Source organism: Rhinichthys klamathensis, unplaced genomic scaffold (genome assembly GCF_029890125.1).
Source record: "Rhinichthys klamathensis goyatoka isolate OS25496 unplaced genomic scaffold, OSU_Roscu_1.1 h1tg000281l_1, whole genome shotgun sequence".
Lineage (NCBI taxonomy): Eukaryota > Metazoa > Chordata > Actinopteri > Cypriniformes > Leuciscidae > Rhinichthys > Rhinichthys klamathensis.
This window is the reverse complement of record NW_026606800.1, coordinates 8153835-8171162: the sequence shown is the minus strand read 5'-3', so window position 1 is coordinate 8171162 and position 17328 is coordinate 8153835. Positions and strand designations below refer to the sequence as shown.

General features: G+C 38.2%; 1 protein-coding gene across 2 annotated transcripts in view; it reads right to left on the bottom strand.

The window, feature by feature from the left end:
* hmcn1 (hemicentin 1) overlaps positions 1-17328 on the bottom strand; it is a 122999-nt gene that overhangs the window by 7552 nt on the left and 98119 nt on the right. For both annotated transcript variants that reach the window (XM_056269530.1, XM_056269531.1), the window contains exons 61-93: positions 17224-17305; positions 15790-15921; positions 15556-15705; positions 15321-15480; positions 15055-15179; positions 14768-14951; positions 13509-13606; positions 13138-13416; positions 12858-13054; positions 12644-12725; positions 12411-12547; positions 11792-11933; positions 11538-11682; positions 11329-11456; positions 8540-8696; positions 8248-8369; positions 7612-7776; positions 7410-7517; positions 7087-7224; positions 6455-6589; positions 6098-6367; positions 5276-5466; positions 4992-5205; positions 4724-4858; positions 4449-4639; positions 3730-3811; positions 3301-3570; positions 3047-3217; positions 2144-2314; positions 1892-2062; positions 1542-1712; positions 1282-1452; positions 516-686 (exon numbers count right to left, since the gene is read on the bottom strand). In XM_056269530.1, the coding sequence (XP_056125505.1) occupies positions 516-686; positions 1282-1452; positions 1542-1712; positions 1892-2062; positions 2144-2314; positions 3047-3217; positions 3301-3570; positions 3730-3811; positions 4449-4639; positions 4724-4858; positions 4992-5205; positions 5276-5466; positions 6098-6367; positions 6455-6589; positions 7087-7224; positions 7410-7517; positions 7612-7776; positions 8248-8369; positions 8540-8696; positions 11329-11456; positions 11538-11682; positions 11792-11933; positions 12411-12547; positions 12644-12725; positions 12858-13054; positions 13138-13416; positions 13509-13606; positions 14768-14951; positions 15055-15179; positions 15321-15480; positions 15556-15705; positions 15790-15921; positions 17224-17305 (5245 nt within the window). The remainder of the gene's footprint in view (positions 1-515; positions 687-1281; positions 1453-1541; positions 1713-1891; positions 2063-2143; positions 2315-3046; positions 3218-3300; positions 3571-3729; positions 3812-4448; positions 4640-4723; positions 4859-4991; positions 5206-5275; positions 5467-6097; positions 6368-6454; positions 6590-7086; positions 7225-7409; positions 7518-7611; positions 7777-8247; positions 8370-8539; positions 8697-11328; positions 11457-11537; positions 11683-11791; positions 11934-12410; positions 12548-12643; positions 12726-12857; positions 13055-13137; positions 13417-13508; positions 13607-14767; positions 14952-15054; positions 15180-15320; positions 15481-15555; positions 15706-15789; positions 15922-17223; positions 17306-17328) is intronic.

Genomic DNA, 17328 nt, shown 5'->3' with positions numbered 1-17328 from the left:
TTATAATAAACCAAACAAGCAAGGCCAGTACAGGAGAGAAAAAGTAACGTAATGCATTACTTTCCATAAAAGGTAACCAAGTAACACAAGTAGTTACTTTTTTAACTCAATATTGTAATGCATTACTTTTTAAAGTAACTTTCTCCAACACTGGTATTCTATGTTTCAATGTGTAGCTAATATAAGCAACGTAAAAACTCTGTGAGTGTTTTCTTCACATTCAGTTGAATTCATCTAAATTCATTACAACCTACTAAGACAGACAGCAGAGAGCTGTAAATTCTTACATAATGATAAGCCACCAGGCAATTATTAATATTATTGTGTTATTATGATATTATTTGACATTATTTACAGCTACAATTGTATTTGATTAGATTTTATAGATAAGTCATAATTATAAAAATAAACTAATACAAATTAATTTCTGACACTCCTCAAGATCATGTTAAATCGTTAAAAAAATTCTTGATGAACGTCTTGATTAAGAACCATACATATCTAGTGGTATGTACCTGGACATGGCTGTATGTTACATCTTGATAACTGGGTGGAGTCTCCTGGGCAGGGTCGGCCGCTGTTGCTAGGTGATGGATTGTTACAAAGTCTAACACGTGTCCGTTCTCCACCTCCACAGGATGCTGAACATTCACCCCAGGACTCCCATGAACCCCATTTACCATCAACTTCACACACACATAGACAGAGCACAGAAAGGTGTAATCAGTTATGGTCAAAATTAATTAAAAAAAAAAGGTCTTCTACATCTGACGTGGTTTGCATCCTCCATTCAAGTTTTTGTCAATCATAATCCCAAATTTAGGTAGATTCTCTTGTATATTTATTAATATATAGCAACTACAGAGTATGGGTATTTGTTGTGCAATATACACTACAGTTCAAATGTTTTGGGGTCAGTAAAATGTCAGTAAAAACTTATTTTTATTCAGAGGGGGTGCATGAAATTAATCAAAAGGGGCAGTAAAGAATTTTACATTGGTACAAAACCAAAGTCTATTTCAAATAAATGCTCTTCTTTTGAACTTTCTATACTAAAATAAATGCTAAATGAGCACCAAATCAGCATATTAGAATGGTTTGAAATACTGGCTAGAGAATTGGCAGATACAAATTCAGCTTTGCCATCACAGAAATAAATTACATTTTAAAATATATTAAAATAGATAAAAATTTTTGAGCATAAGAAACTTCTTTGAAAAGAAATAAAAAATCTCACTGATCTCAAACTTTTGAACGGTAGTGTATGTATGAGTGCTTTACCAGGGCAGTTGGCTGCGTTGCACTTCTGGATTTGAGAGTCTGATCCAGTACACGCTCTGCCTCCATTTGCTGGTCGAGGATTGTCACATGTTCTGTAGCGACGCATTTGTCCACCGTTGCAGGTCCTGCTACAACTGCCCCAGCTGTTCCATGGGCCCCAGTTTCCATGAACTATGAAGAGAGATTATTTGAACTTATAGCCTTCTTCAATTACACCAACATGCCTGTGTGTTTATCATATGTAAAATGTATTTCCTCACTGGGACAGGGCTCATTGTGGCAGAAATCAATGTGGATGTCATTTCCCTCACACTGCCGTCCCCCATGCTGGGGGGCGGGGCTTGCACAGATACGAGTCCTTTGCCTCGTACCGCCTCCACAAGAAACACTACATGCCCCCCAGCTTACCCAGGAAGACCACTTGCCATCCACTGTTGAAGAAGAGAAGAAAAGTCTTTTTAAATTCACACTAATGATGTGCCAAACTCGTATGACTTTGTGTAAAACAAAATAAGATATTTAGCTGAATGTCCAAGCTGGGAACAGCTGTTTAATGTAACATTTTCATCTCTTTAAATAAAAAAATTATAATTTTCACCAGAACGCTTACCAGGGCAATTCCTCTCATTGCACACTTGAGTCTGTGAGTCAGGTCCTTCACACGATGGTCCTTCAAATGAGGGCGGAGGGTTGTTGCAGAGTCTGAGTCTTGTCTGCATCCCTTTGCCACACGTTTCACTACAAGGGCTCCAAGGCAACCAGGCACCCCAGTTCCCTGCCACTGACAGATATGAAGCCAATCAGACTGATAAAGACAGATATACTCATGTTTAAGCAGGAGAAGATATGTTCCTCCACTCACCTGGGCATGGCCTTATACTACACATAATGGCCTCCACTGCTTTGCCCTCACAGGCTCTGCCCCCATGCTGGGCAGGAGGATTACTACAAGTCCGCACCCTAGTCCTGTTACCCTGACCACAGGTACGAGAGCACTCCTCCCAGGAAGACCACTCGGACCAATTACCATTCACTATGGGGACAAACAGACAGCATGGAGCCATGTTAACACCATCTAGCAAACCAAATATATTGCTAGTACAACTTTACAACACTTAACTCATTTTTACAGATAAGCACTAAAATATTCAAAAATATACACTGTTGTAGTTGGTAACATTTTTTAAGTTTTCTGAAAGAAGTCTCTTATACTCAAGGATACATTTATTCGATCAAAAATACAGTAAAACCGTAAGATTGTAAAATATTATTACAATTTAAAATATATATTTTTCAATTTTTATATATTTTAAAATGTAATTTATTCCTTAAACATTTTCATTCTTTTATGAATAGAAAGTTCAAAAGAACACCATTTAGTTGAAATAAAATTATTTGTACTATTACATGTTTTTACTGTCACTTTTTTTTTCAATTGAATGTGTCCTTGCTGAATAAAACTATAAAAAAAATACTAACCCCTAATTTTTGTGTATGTGTATGACAGTAGTGTATGAATCTAACAAATATAATGTTTGTTAATGTTTTAATAACAGTTATAACGTGTTAACAATATATCATCTATGAAGTGCACATAAACTTCATTGATGATATATGATACAGGCCTGTCACTTGCACTGGTGTGCCCAAATAAATAATTTGTCAGTTTTGCATACAGTACAATTTTCACTCACAAATGGTGAAATGCTCACAATGTAGAGCCCTGCAAAAGCAGCAAAAGAGATGAAAAGGTAAACTAATGTACCTGGGCAAGGTTTGCCTTGACAGCTGCGTGTTTCTCTTGCTGAACCAATGCAGTGGCGTCCTCCGTTCGCAGGAAATGGGTTATTGCACTGTCTCAGTCTCCTCTGCACTCCTGTACCACAGGAAACACTGCAGGCTCCCCACTCCATCCATTCAGAGAAACCTCCATGAACTGCGAAACACATAATTTAATCTTCCATTATAATACATCTAACTGCATTATAATCCGAATACTTACAAAAGTCCAAAGCTCACCTCGCACTGTTAGGGTCACGCGTACCAGCACAGAGCCTAACAAATTTCTTGCCACACACTCATACTCAGCCGTGTCCTCTTTTTGAGCACTACTGAGTCGAAGAGAACCGTTTTTCAGTCTGGTGATGTGTTCATTACCCAACAGGGGGCGCCCCTGACGGGACCACTCAATGACAGGCACAGGCTCTCCCTCTGCTTGGCAGTTTAACACGACTGTGGAACCAGCATCTACCACTGTCTCTATTGGCTCAACTGTGATGGTAGGAGAACCTATGGAATATCACTAATGTTATTACAGTAACAACATAAGCAAGTGCTTTTTTTAATATCCATATAAAGTTTTTTTTTTCTGTGCGAGTATTCTATGTGACTTTTACTGCAAATTAATAACTTTAAAGGACTCATTTTTGTTTTATACTGTAGACTTACTCTGTAAGGTCAGTGTAACTGTTCTCTCCACCACTCCTGCATCATTTGTGGCCACGCACATGTAATTTCCAGCATCTTCGCTCTACAAAAATTACAAATTGATACCATTAATTATTTATAAAACGTTACAAAAGGACAGAAATACAAAACATCTAGAAAATGAAAGATTTTTTTTTAATCTAGGATAGATGGGAAAAACGTTGTAACTATATTAACCCTCTTGTATCGTTGTAAAAATAATGGCTATTTTGGTATCTTCTTGTAGAAAAAAGTCTATTTTTTTTTGCTGTATGTCACAATTTTTCCCCATGATCTGTAAGGCATTAAATAAATATTGTTTTTGTTTGAGGTTGCAAGCAGATTTTGAAGGTTCATTTTATATGCCCCCCTACACAAAAATGGGAAAAATATGCAGAAAATTTAAAAAAATAACTAAGATAACTTCATAAGGCAGATATTTGACTCAGGCAGGCACTTAAACTTTTTTCAGTATATCATTTGCTTTGATATGATTAGCATTCTGTTGCAAGAGTTAAAGAAATATATCTTCTGGAACTACATTGGGGTGAGTAAAAAATTTAAACTTTAATTTTTGGATGAATCCTCCTTTTAAAAGATATAAATGCAGAGCAGTTTATATGCTTTTCATTTGTGCAGTTGTATCTGTGATTGTAGTGTGCAGTCAGGACTGTTGTGTTGTGTTGTGTTGTGTTGTGTACCACTGTGCCGTAGATGGCTAGAGATCCGTTGTCAAGCTGACGGATTCGATTGCTTATCTGGACATTGATGCCCTTTTTGCTCCACTGGATGGTGGGCAGAGGGTCTCCTCGCACCTCACAGTTAAGTATGACATTCCCTCCCAGGGGCTCAATGCGATTTGAATGAACATCTCCGTCTATTATTGGTGGTTCTGGAGAAATTGGACAAGAGATTCAAGTTTTTCACAATGGACAAGCAGAGTAGGTCATCATTTAATAGAAGTGCAAATGTATACCTTTAACAAAGACAAATCCCAGAGATTTGATGGATCCGACGCTGTTCTCAGCCATGCAGGAATAAGTGCCTGAGTCGTCTTTACTCACACGCTCAATTACAAGCTCACTGTGGCCATTAATATGACCATACTGGGCTGTGGGCAGAAACAATACTTTCCTGATTCTCACATAACAGCCTATTGACACATGCAGCATAACTAGTGTTGAACTATACAGGGGATGCAAATTGGGGATATCTGTAGGCTCAATTTGAGGGATGATCTATACCAGGGATGATATTGTTGTTGAATGCCCACGTGATCTTGGGTGAAGGGATGCCGGTGACACCGCAGGTCAGCAGGAGGCGCTCTCCCTTGTTGAGAGCCACATCCCCAAGGAGCTCAGTGAAGACTGGATGTGTGTGGATGGACAAATCAATGGTGCGACTGTCCTGCCCAACTGAGTTGGTTCCAACACACGTATAACTCCCAGAATCTTCCGGCTACATACAAAAACTGTCACAATTTTGTAAACACTCTGAATGCAAGCAGTTTAAAGATTGGGACTCTGACCTGTGCAGTGTCTATGAGCAGCTCTCCTGTGGGGAGGATTGTGTATTCTCCAGTGGTGTCGGTAAGAGCAATATCATCTTTCTCCCAAGTGATGGTGGGCTGTGGGACCCCTTCTGCCACACAGGTCAACAAAGCTTGGGTGTTCTCCACCACGGACACCTCTGACTCTCCTACACGGATGGAAGGAGGTACTGAGGTAGAGAGGGAGAAGAAATAAATAAATAAATGTATGACATTATTATAATAATTATAATTCACATAAATCATGAGTTAAATAAAAAAAATCCTTATTAATATTATTTTTAATCATATAAATCAAATAATTATTAAAAAAATGATTAAAAAATATTCTACTTATAAAAGTTATTCTACCGGATCATCATGATTATTATTCACATAAATCATTAAATAAATTATAATTACTAATAACATCAACTAATTAAAAATAATAATAAAAGATATTCTACCAACATTCTGCTTAATATTCTAACAATATTCTACTTGACAAAAGTTATTCTACAAGATAATCATGATTGTTATTATTACTATTTATCACATAAATCATAAAATAAATGATTATTACTATTATTATTAATAACATAAACAAATAATAATAATAAAAATTCTACCAATATGTTAATAAAAAAAATTATAATAAAAAAAAGTTAATCTACAAGATGATAAATGCACTAAACAATATTATCAGTCAATTATAATATTTATAAATTTGTTCCATCCATTTCAATTAGCCCCTAAATCACTCTGTACAATGAAGCCATTTATTTAATCCAGTCCATCTATTTCAGCATCCCACTGACTCACTGTGTACAGTAAGGCTCATCTCAAGACTGGTGGTTCCAGCCACATTAGCAGCAGTGCAGGTGTATCTGCCTGTGTCTCCAGATTGGGAAAAGGCGATCTGCAGCGCCCCTGTGCTGAGGACCCGCTGGTGCACGGACTCGCTCAGTGACTGCCCGTCCTTGTACCAGGTGATCGAAGGAGTGGGGAAGCCCTCTGAGTGGCATTGCAGAGTTACAGATGCATCTAGTGCCACAATGTACACCCTTATGTCTGATGTTATGACAGGAGGCACTGCAAGAGAAGTGAAACTTATAACATTTGAGAAACCATTTCCTACAGACATCTTAATTTTCCTTACAGCCTATGTGTGAGCCTAACCTTGCACTCTGAGTTTGGTTTTCCCTAGTGCAGTGCCTGCTGGATTCTGAGCCACACACATGTAGGTTCCAGAATCCTCAACTCTGGCTTTAGATATCTGCAGACCACCATTGGGGAGCACTGTAAAACCACCTCCTGATGATGAAAGGTATTAAGTTGGTGTCAAATTATTTAAAGGCCAATTCAATGAATCAATTCATCAGTAAGAATTTTTTTTTGTTAAAGAAAGAAATGAATACTTTTATTTGCATTAAATTGATTCAAAGTGACAGTAAAGGTGTTTACACTGTTACTCCCCCCCCCCCCCCCCCCCCCCCCCCCAAATTAATGCTGGGGGGGGGGGGGGGCTCTTGGTTGTGGTAGAGGGGGATGGACAGTTTCCACAAAAATATTAAGGCACATTGTTTTCAACAATGATAAGAGACTTTAAATAAAATGTCATTTATCAAATTATTAATGACCCCAAACTTTTAAATGGTAGTGTATGTAATACAATATAATTATATATAATTAATTAAATTATACAGAATTATTATATACATTAATTAAAATAATTAAGAAATTAATTAAATGGTACTGAATATATGATTAGCTTGTCACTTATCTCCATGGCATGCCGATTTTGCTTTCACCTGCGGTAAAAATGTTGATGCTCTCTTTCTGCCAGGTAATAGTTGGGTGAGGGGAGCCCGTTGCTCTGCAGGGCAGGGTCACATGATTGTTCAAAATCACATCCAGTGTTGATGGGTGTGACTGTATCACCGGAAGTTCTGTAAAATGTAAATGCAGACAATTATTCATTGCATAAATGTCCAAATTACAAAAATGGTATAGAGAAAAATGAATGTGGAGCCACACATGGGCATTTGTTATATGTGATCTTATTAGACAAAAATAAAATTAAGAGGCATATTTAAAAGCATGATATGTTTAAGTGTTTCTGCATATCTCATACCGTGTACTGTGAGCTGAACGTGTCGGTGTGCTGTGCCTGCAGCATTCTTGGCCACACAAGAGTAACGGCCTGAGTGACTCAGATCTGCAGCTGTGATCTCAAGAGGACCTGAGAGAAACCAAGGAAATAGAAATGTAACATTTAGATTAACTTCAAACATCAATTGTTCCTTTTTCTCACACTGTAACTACATAAAGCTAACCTGACGGTAGTATCGTATAGCCCTCTCCCTCTTTAGCTAGTCTCAATCCATCTTTGCTCCAGTATAGGACAGGATGAGGCACTCCGGATGCAGTGCAGCCAATGACCACCGGGGACAGTCTGCTCACCACAAGCTCTGTGGCCTCATCAGCAATAGAAGGAGGAACTGTAGAAGGGAATGAATATTACTTCCTCCTGAAATGCACACGTTGGCTGTGTCCGAAATCGCATACTTCCCTACTATATATGAAAAACTGTATGTACCAAAAAAAGTATGTCCGAATTCACAGTACTCATAAAAGACTAGGCAAAAAGTTACTGAATGACCTACTTCTTCCAGCGAGATTCTGAAGTGTTCATATGATGGACACTTTACTATCCCATGAGGCCACAGGAGAGGAGTGTGAATAGTAGTGAAGTGATGCTGGTAGGTCACATGACAGTGACAACAAGCTAAATATAGTATGTCCGGATCACAGTCATACTATACACAATCATACTATATAGAAATATAACATACTTGTTAGTGTCTGCAAAGTAAATACTTAATTAAAATAAGTACATACTTAAAAGAGTATGCGATTTCGGATGGAACCTCACATGTAAATGAATGTCATATATGGCAGTAGGGATTCACCATGTACAGTCAGCTGAATTTCTCGGCTCTCCTGGCCTGCCTCATTGGATACAACACACTTGTACAGCGCTGTGTCCTCTACTGTAGGTGCGATGACAACCAGAGAGCCTGAAGACAACAGCCTGAGGACAGATTACAAACTGATTAACTGGATACAAGCATGAATCTCAAGTGTCTTACTGTGCAATGTTGAGCATCAGGGTCATATTGTGACCCAAACCAGGAGTAATGCTCATTTGGTTGATGATACAGTAAGAGGTGATAAGAGGAGAGGGAGGAAACCTGGCTGAACCTGTACATATTCTGGTTCTGGTCAGTGTTAAGGGCTTGGGTGTTTTTGGTCCAGCTGACTGAGGGTTTGGGGATGCCAGTGGCCTCACAGGATAGCGTGGTCTGGACGTTCACCGTCACAGTGATGTTAGTGGGACCCTCGGCAATGGAGGGTGGCACTGGAGAAGGAAAGAATATTTGTGCTTACTGTATATTAGGACATTTCCTTGGACAAAGAGCCAATATATGAAACAGTGATAAACAAACAGTAGCTCAAACAGTACAGCATGACGCTAGCAACACCAAGGGAATGCATGAACTCATAAAAATGTAAAGCTTGAATTCAGTGCTATGAATGCGTAAATGTACATGAAAAGACTGAAAATACAGGACTGAAAATAAAGACTATAGGCTGTAGATCAGTAGTTGCCAAAGTGGGTGCCATGACAACTGGCTAGGGGTGCCGCAGAATCTCAGCTTTTTTCGAACTTAAACATCCAAAAATAACTATCCTACCTACCATATAATATTTTTTTATAGAATATATTTAGAACATATAAAAACACCAACATATGAGCATGCCCAATCGAATATAAATAAGCGAAACAACAACGATATATTTCATTCATATTTAAAGTTTAAATCGCCCGCTCTGCTCAGCTCCGCCCTCTGTACTGGTGCGCGCTCAGTTTTATATTTCACACAGAGACTGACAGGATAGGGCAAAGATGCGCTAGGGTTCTCATCCCTGGCATACGTGAAAAACAAAAAAGGCAGAGCCTGTCAGTGGAGCATGATCTATGAGTTGCACTATCCTCGATCTACCCCCGTATATCAAGAGGCTGTACTCGCAAAAGCAGGCACATGTATCCCATTAAAATGCCTGTGACAGTTCCATGCACAGATATTTTAGTTTCATTTTTTTAAGTTATAAGGTCAGGTTTGAACAAAGCAAATGAGAAACTAAAGAAAAAAATGTAATTGGAGTTGGTTATTAGCTATTATTTAAAGAGTTAAGTATCAATCTTTAAATGTGTTTTGTTCCAATGATTCCCACATAAAGTAATTGGTTCAAATCACTTACTGAAACAATTGTTGTCATGAAATACACTTGTCTGTTAACAATGAGTTGACAGTTTGAACGTTCTTGTTCACTTTTATTTATTTTGAAGATCTGAGGTGAATTGTTGCTTTCAGTACGGCTATAAAATACACAAAATTATATTCAAACTCACACAGACGCTTATAACATTAAATATAATGTTGCGGCGCGTGTCTGTTGTGATGCATTCATAAGAAATTCATGCTGCTGTTTATGCTTCATTTGTTGTTTGCTCATCTAGATTTAATTTTATACGGGTCAAAATCACTATAAAGTGCCTTTATTTTCCTCATCAGAATCACCATGAACATAATGCAAAATAATGAAATTCTGAGGTTTTATGATAAATCAACAAACATTTGAAGACCAATGATAAATCTCTTGAAATGTGTTTTTCTCATTTGGTACCATTTTCTTTGATTGGATGTATGTGACTTTGGCATGTCGCACACGCTGCTCAGCTAACTTCAGTGGGTGTAAAAAGTGGTTAAATGACAAAAAATTTAAATCATTTTTTTAATATTCTTATTTTTCTCAAGTTGTTTGATAAAACAAGTCAATTTTATCATTTATATGCTGTTTTCATAATAATATTAAACATATGTATGTACGCATGTACATTTAGTTTAATTGGGTTGGGGTGCCATGGGGGGAAAAAATGCTACAACGGGGTAACCTGGCCCTAGCCAGATGAATTTCGCTCCGCCTAGCTTCACTCATCCATCTGGAACCGATCCATTGAAATGGCGTTTCAGAAGGCTGGGCCTTATCAAAAATCCTTGCATATGATTGGATAAGCCACTTGTCTGTCATCTTTATCGACGTGCTATTTCAACCACTCACACTACCAGAGGAGCCATTTGGTAGATCAAGCTCTTGCCAAATCCGGTCGGGAGAAGGGCGAAAACATCGTTTCCACCAACAAAAGCCTTAAGAGCCGTTCTCTGATGTTCTTTTAATGAAACAATATTAGGTAGATTGGACAACACGGATGAAATAGCAGCATCAATGTTAACGCTTGCTTCCTCGATGCGAGCCGCCATTGTTGTCTGAATCAAAACAGTCTCACGGTCGCTTCTCCACTACGTCACATCTATGAAACTCCCGCCCTGCGTCCTGATTGGCTAAACCATAAAGTTGGTTGGAGAAATCACTCTCAATGGAAGAGGTTCCAGATGGATGTGAGTGAAGCTAGGCGGAGCGAAATTTATCTGGCTAGGGCCAGGTTAACAACGGGGTGCCATGCTTTCAAAAAGTTTGGGAACCACTGCTGTAGATATAGTGAGTTGATTAGTTCTAACTGTTAACTTGTGTTAAACAACCAGTTCAAAACTAATTTGTTTGTGATTTGAACTATATTAATTACGTTGTAGGGTTGTGTTTCAGTACAGCAAAAACTAGCTAATTTCTCTTTTTAGTTTCCATTTTAATTTTACTTTATGTTTTAGTAATTTTGTTATGTTATTTTTATTTTTCATTTATATTTTGCCAAAGCAAAATGTCTAATTTTCATTTAAGTTAAAAAAAAAAAAAGTGTTTCATCTAATATTTATCTTTTATTTAATTTCAGCTTTATTTCGATTATCAAAACGGATTTTTAATAGTTTTTAGATTTTGTTACAATAACAACACTGTTTTTTTTTATCATATTTAATCTATGTACAACTACAGTATTGCATGTATGTCTTACCATAAACTTGAAGACTCACCATAAACCTGAAGATCTACTCTCTTGCGCTCTGTTCCCGCCTGGTTGGTGGCCATGCAAAGGTAGCGGCCCGTATCTGTCACCTGGGCTGAGAAGATGTGGAGTGAACCATCCTCACCAAACCTGTATCTAAACGTATAGGGTGTTTGTTATTTCCCATGAACAAAATTGAGAGTTATGAAATGCTTTGAAGTGATATGTGGTGCTGACCTGGGGTTGTTTCCTGCCAGGATGGATCCATGCTTCCTCCAGGTAATGCGTGGGGTGGGTACTCCATTCACAACACACTCCAGAACCACTGGTTGATGTATATTAACCAACACAGATTGAGGACCATCCTTTATTGTGGGAGGGACTGAAGAGAGAATGTTTAAATTAGCATATTAGCTCATACACATAAATAAGCCCACAATATTTTCCTCAGGAACACAGGTGCCTTAACGTGTATAGAAATTGCTGGTCACCATTGACACTAAGGTTGAAGTGGCGTCTGGTTTCTCCAGCAACATTGCTGGCCACACAAGTGTACTGGGCACCATCTCTCAGCTCTGCATTGTTGATCTGCAGGTAACGACCGCTGGACAAAACACGCACTCGTAGAGACATCTGGAGAAAACATTGTAAAAGCTATTTAGCTACATTAATTTATATACATTTATATTCATACCTCATTTTGTGTCATATTAAAAAAAGAAGAAGAAATTAATACTTTTGTTTAGCAAGGATGCATTAAATTGATCAAAAGTGACAGTAAAAACATTTATAATGTTACAAAAGATTTCTTTTTCAAATATATGCTGTTCTTTTGAAACAGCACGATTGGTTGGTTTCAACATTGATAATAAGAAATGTTTCTTGAGCACCAAATCAGCATGTAACAATGATTTCTGAAGGATCGTGTGACACTGAAGACTGGAGTAATGGCAGCTGAAAATTATAAAACCTATAGAAGAATGGGGGAACAAATTATAAAACTAAATAGTCACTTAACCACATTCAATACTTGTTTAAAAAGGAAAACCTCTAGAAATAAATGGAAAAAAAAAACCTCTAAAAATAAAAAATACTGTTTCCATTGGATACCTTCAGTGGTGCTCCATTTTTAAGCCAAGTGAGAGTTGGAGGTGGAACTGCATCTGATTTACATTCAAGGGTCACCTGTCTGTTTTGCAGTACAGGCACATCTTGCACACCTGTGTCTCCAGCGATGTTGGGTGGCACTGTTGGAAAAAATTGTCGTTTGGCAAATTACTTCAAATGAGGTGACATTTTATGTTGATATGATGGGAAACTTTGTAACTGCTTTTAAGACTCACCATGTACTCTGACTAGAAACTCTTTATCATCATCTCCAGCAGGGCTGGTTGCCAAACAGGTGTATCTTCCAGTGTTCTCCACCTGTACAAAGATGGGAGATAACACAACATGATTTAGGAACATGTCACGCTTTTGTCACATTGAGCAACATGGGAGAAAAGATAGGAACAAGAATGCTACTACCCATTTTGACACCACATTTGTAGTTTTTACCTGAGCAGAAGCAACTCTGAGCACCTCTCCATCTCTGAGAAGCCGTATGCTGTCTGTCTGAGGCAGCGGTCGCCCATCCTTCAGCCAGGTAAGTGTTGGTAAAGGTATGCCGTCAGCCTCACAAACCAGCTCCAAGACATGATTCACAACCACAGAGACCTCAGCAGGCACACCAGACCCATTGATCCGTGGTGGGTCTGAGAAAGGGGATAAATGTCAATGAGTCTGTGACAGAAGGAGTCACTTTGGTCTTGTTTTATTTTGTCGTACTTTCTCTCACCCAGTACTTTGAGGCTGAAGTGGCGGCTTGCGTCCCCAGCCTGATTATGTGCAGTACAGGTGTAGCGTCCGGTGTGGTTGACGCTCACATGAGAAATCTGCAGGGTGCTGTTTTGGTTGAGGAGTGACAGGTGAGCATCTTTAGGTACTGCTGCACCATTTCTTAGCCAAGTAATGGTTGGACTGGGCATCCCATCTGAAATGCAGATGAAAGAGGCCGTATTTCCTCTCACAACTGTTACTTCTTCTGTGCTGCCCGCCCCGTCCAAACTGGGAGGAACTGAGAAGAATGACACAGTAAATTTATGGGTTTAATACTTTATGGCATTTTCTACATTTTATCTCTGAAAATGCACAGGCAAGTTAACTCACCATACACCTGAAGGTTGTAGTGTCTGTTGTCCACTCCAGCTCTGTTGGAGCCCACACAAGTATAGCTCCCACCATCTGAAACCTGTGCACGAGCAATGCTAACACCAAAAATGACAATCAGATGCCGAGCATTTAGTGCTATGAATCATGCCATCAGCTCCATTCATAGCGGGATATGAACACCTGCCACTAGCAAAATGCGGATACATGTTCGATAAGTGCCTTATCTACCTACCACTGTACTTAACTACAGGTGGACTACGTACTCAATAAGAATAAAATAAAGAAATGGGTTCTTTTTTAACTCAGTTGAAGTTTTGGTACATTGTGCAAGTGTGCAATTCAGTGTTTTTATTGTTAACAAAAATTAACGCGAATAAATTATTTTTGTTAACTGAAATTAAATATATATATATATATATATATACATACTTGTATATAAATATTACATAACAAACGTAAACCTAAAACTATTGCCTTGGCAACTAACTTAAATAGGTTTAAAGGTTTAGTTGACCCACAAATGAAAATTCTGTCATTAATTACTCCCCCTCATGTCGTTCCAAACCCATAAAACTTTCATTCATCCTCGGAACACAAATGAAGAAAGTTTTAATTAAATCTGAGCGATTCCTGTCCCTCCTTAGACAGCTACGCAACTACCACTTTGACGCTTGAAAAAAGTTAATAAAGAGATCGTAAAACTGATCTAGATGAATTGAGCGGTTAGTCCAAATTTTCTGAAGAGACACGATTGCTTTATACACTGAACAGATTTAATTTAGGCTTTTATTCACATATAACAGAACTGGCTCAGATTTCATTTTAAAAAATCTTTCATTTGTGTTCTAAAGATGAATGAAAGTCTTACAGGTTTGGAACAACATGAGGGTGATTAAAAGATGACAGAATTTTCATTTTTAGGTGAACTATCCCTTTAAGTAGTGCTAAAATACAAAAAAAGAAAGAAATTGAGATAATTTTAGAAAGCACATAAAAGTACTAAAATTCAAAATGTAATTGAAACCTGAAGCTACTCGGTAACTCAAATTAATATATACTATAATACTATATAAATAATACTAAAATAAATATTAAATTATAAAATCATTAATTTTATATATTTGAAATAAAAATAGCTTGTAAAATGTAAACCTTCATCTCAAATTTAAAGAAATTAGGCAAGGTGTGGCTTAGATGCAAAAAAAATTATTTCCCACCCTGCGATCATCATGATTTAAACATGTTAGATCTCTTACCGGAGGACCTGGCCAGCAGACAGCAGGCGGATCTGAGACGATATTGGAAGCGGCAGACTGTTCTTTAGCCAGTTGAGCTGTGGAGGTGGAGAACCACTAGCTACACACTCTATATTTATTGAGCTGTCCAGCACCGCGGTCAGTTCCTTGGCAGCAGGTCCGTTCCCCTGGATAAGAGGAGGAACTGGGAACAGGACATGCAGCTATCAAATGTCTGGGAAAATACTACTGCTGTGTAGTGAAAAATTATGTTCCACTTCTCGCACTCATGTAAAGATACAACTCACCATATACATTCAGGCTGAATATTCGGTCTTCCTCTCCAGCCTGATTGGTGGCCACACATGTGTATTTTCCACTGTCGGATGTGTGGATGGCTGTCACAGTCAGTGTGCTGCCATCCGTGCTAATTCTGAGGAAAGGTTGACTTACGTTCACCCTTGTGACTTGTATTGTCTCATTACCAAGAGAATCATTATGCAAAAGTACTATGTAGAGAATACACTGGATAGTTTTACAGCATAACGGCACAAAAATCTAACAATGCTCTCACTTGATGTTCTTCTGGGCAGTTCTGCTAAGTGTCTTTCCATCCTTCAGCCACTGGATCTCAGGGGTTGGAGTTCCTTCAGCACGGCACACGAGCTGGATGCTGTCATTCAGCAGAACACTCATCTCACTAGGTAACTCAGATCCTACAATGATTGGTGGGACTGAAGAACAGACAATACAGATGGCAATTTGGTAAAACTACTAGATGCATGTTTGTTTAATAAATGCTTCTGTACCTTGTATTATAAGATGGTAGTTTTTGCGGGCCTTGCCCTCCACATTGGACGCCAAACAGGTGTAAGTGCCGCTGTCAGATAACTGTGAGCGGGCAATCTGCAGCTTACTGCCCCCGGACAAGATATGCATATCCACAGACTCTGAATTCTCTAGAAATACAATAAAAACAAGCATAATTTGACTTTAAAATGTGAAATGTAAAGCTTAAGTGATCTGTAGCTCATCTATCTCACCAATCACTCTGCCGTTCTTCAACCAGGTGAGCGAGGGAGGAGGGATCCCTGAAGCATCACAGGCGAAGGTGACAGGATTACTGATGGTTTCCACCACACGCTCCACTGCTGGGCCGTCCAGCCGTGGGGGAACTGCATGTCAAAGTGTGAAGAACACCATAATTGTAGCTCTATGCTGTAATACTAGAGGTCTACGCGGGACCTGATCAGATTTCTTGGGCACGGGATTAAATATCCGATTGAAAGACGGTGGCGGTCAGTAACTCTACTGGTGTACTTTGGACGGGGGTGGGCGGCCCGGCCGCCAACATCCTTTGACAACAGCGTGTCCGCACTTCACTTGAAATTAACACAAATTTTTACAGTGGTGGTGTTCACACAGTAACCAGTTCCCTGCCCTGAGCAACCTGGCAAGATGTGTTCTATGCATCCCTGCTACGAGCGCAGCTTTAGAGAGAACATTCAGCCTTTGTGGTCAGATTTTGGAGATATGTAGGCTACTGAAACCGTCGTCAGTCAGCGACATTCTATTTTTGCATGGATGTTTGTTTGTTTTTTAAATTCATTTGCATCATAGCTAGTAAGCCAACAGTTTTCGTTTATTTATATTTTTGACTTATAATATAGTATTTAATTTAGCCTATTTTTCTCTGACATTATTTTTTACTGTGTTAACAGTAAAATATGGTAAAAGAATTCTGTATCACGATAAGGCAAATAAAAATACCAAATAAAATTATTGTATAGCCAATATTTCATATTTGTTATCCCCAATCACTCTCTCAATTTCTAGGGGAAATTTAAATGTGAGATTCTTTAAAACGAGATCTAAATTCAGCAGGATCAGTCGGGTCGGGAAGAAACTTATTCTAAGCAGATAGCGGGCGAACACCGTGTGAATTTTAAGCGGGAGCGGACAAAAAAACAAAAAACAATCCCGTGCAGACCTCTATATCATACTTAATATAATGACCCACAATAAATAAGAGGGTTTATTTTGTTTAAAGCAGTATGAGGTAAATCTTTTCAACAAGATATTAAGAAATGTTTCTTGACCACCAAATTAGAGTCATGCGACACTGAAGACTGGAGTAATGGCTGCTGAAAATTCCGCTTTGCCATCACAGGAATAAATTAAAATGTTATATTAAAATTGGCATATAATTAATTTTTAATAATTTAATCATTAATTCATTTATTTGAATATTAATTGAATTAATATTAAAAGATTAAATCATTCATTTAAATTGTAATAATATTTCACAAAATTAATGTTTTTTGATCAAATAAATGGAGCCTTGGTGAGCATAAGATAATTATAAATAATATAAATAATATAAATGTTTTCTAAAATCTTACATATATACACACACACACACACACACACACACACTTTTAAGTATATATATATACACTGCAGTTCCTGTTTCTCACCATGGATGTTGAGATGGAAGTTCTTGTCCACTTGACCTGCTACATTTGTGGCCTTACAGACATACTGCCCAGTATCTGACAACTGAGAGAGAAAGAGTGATTTAA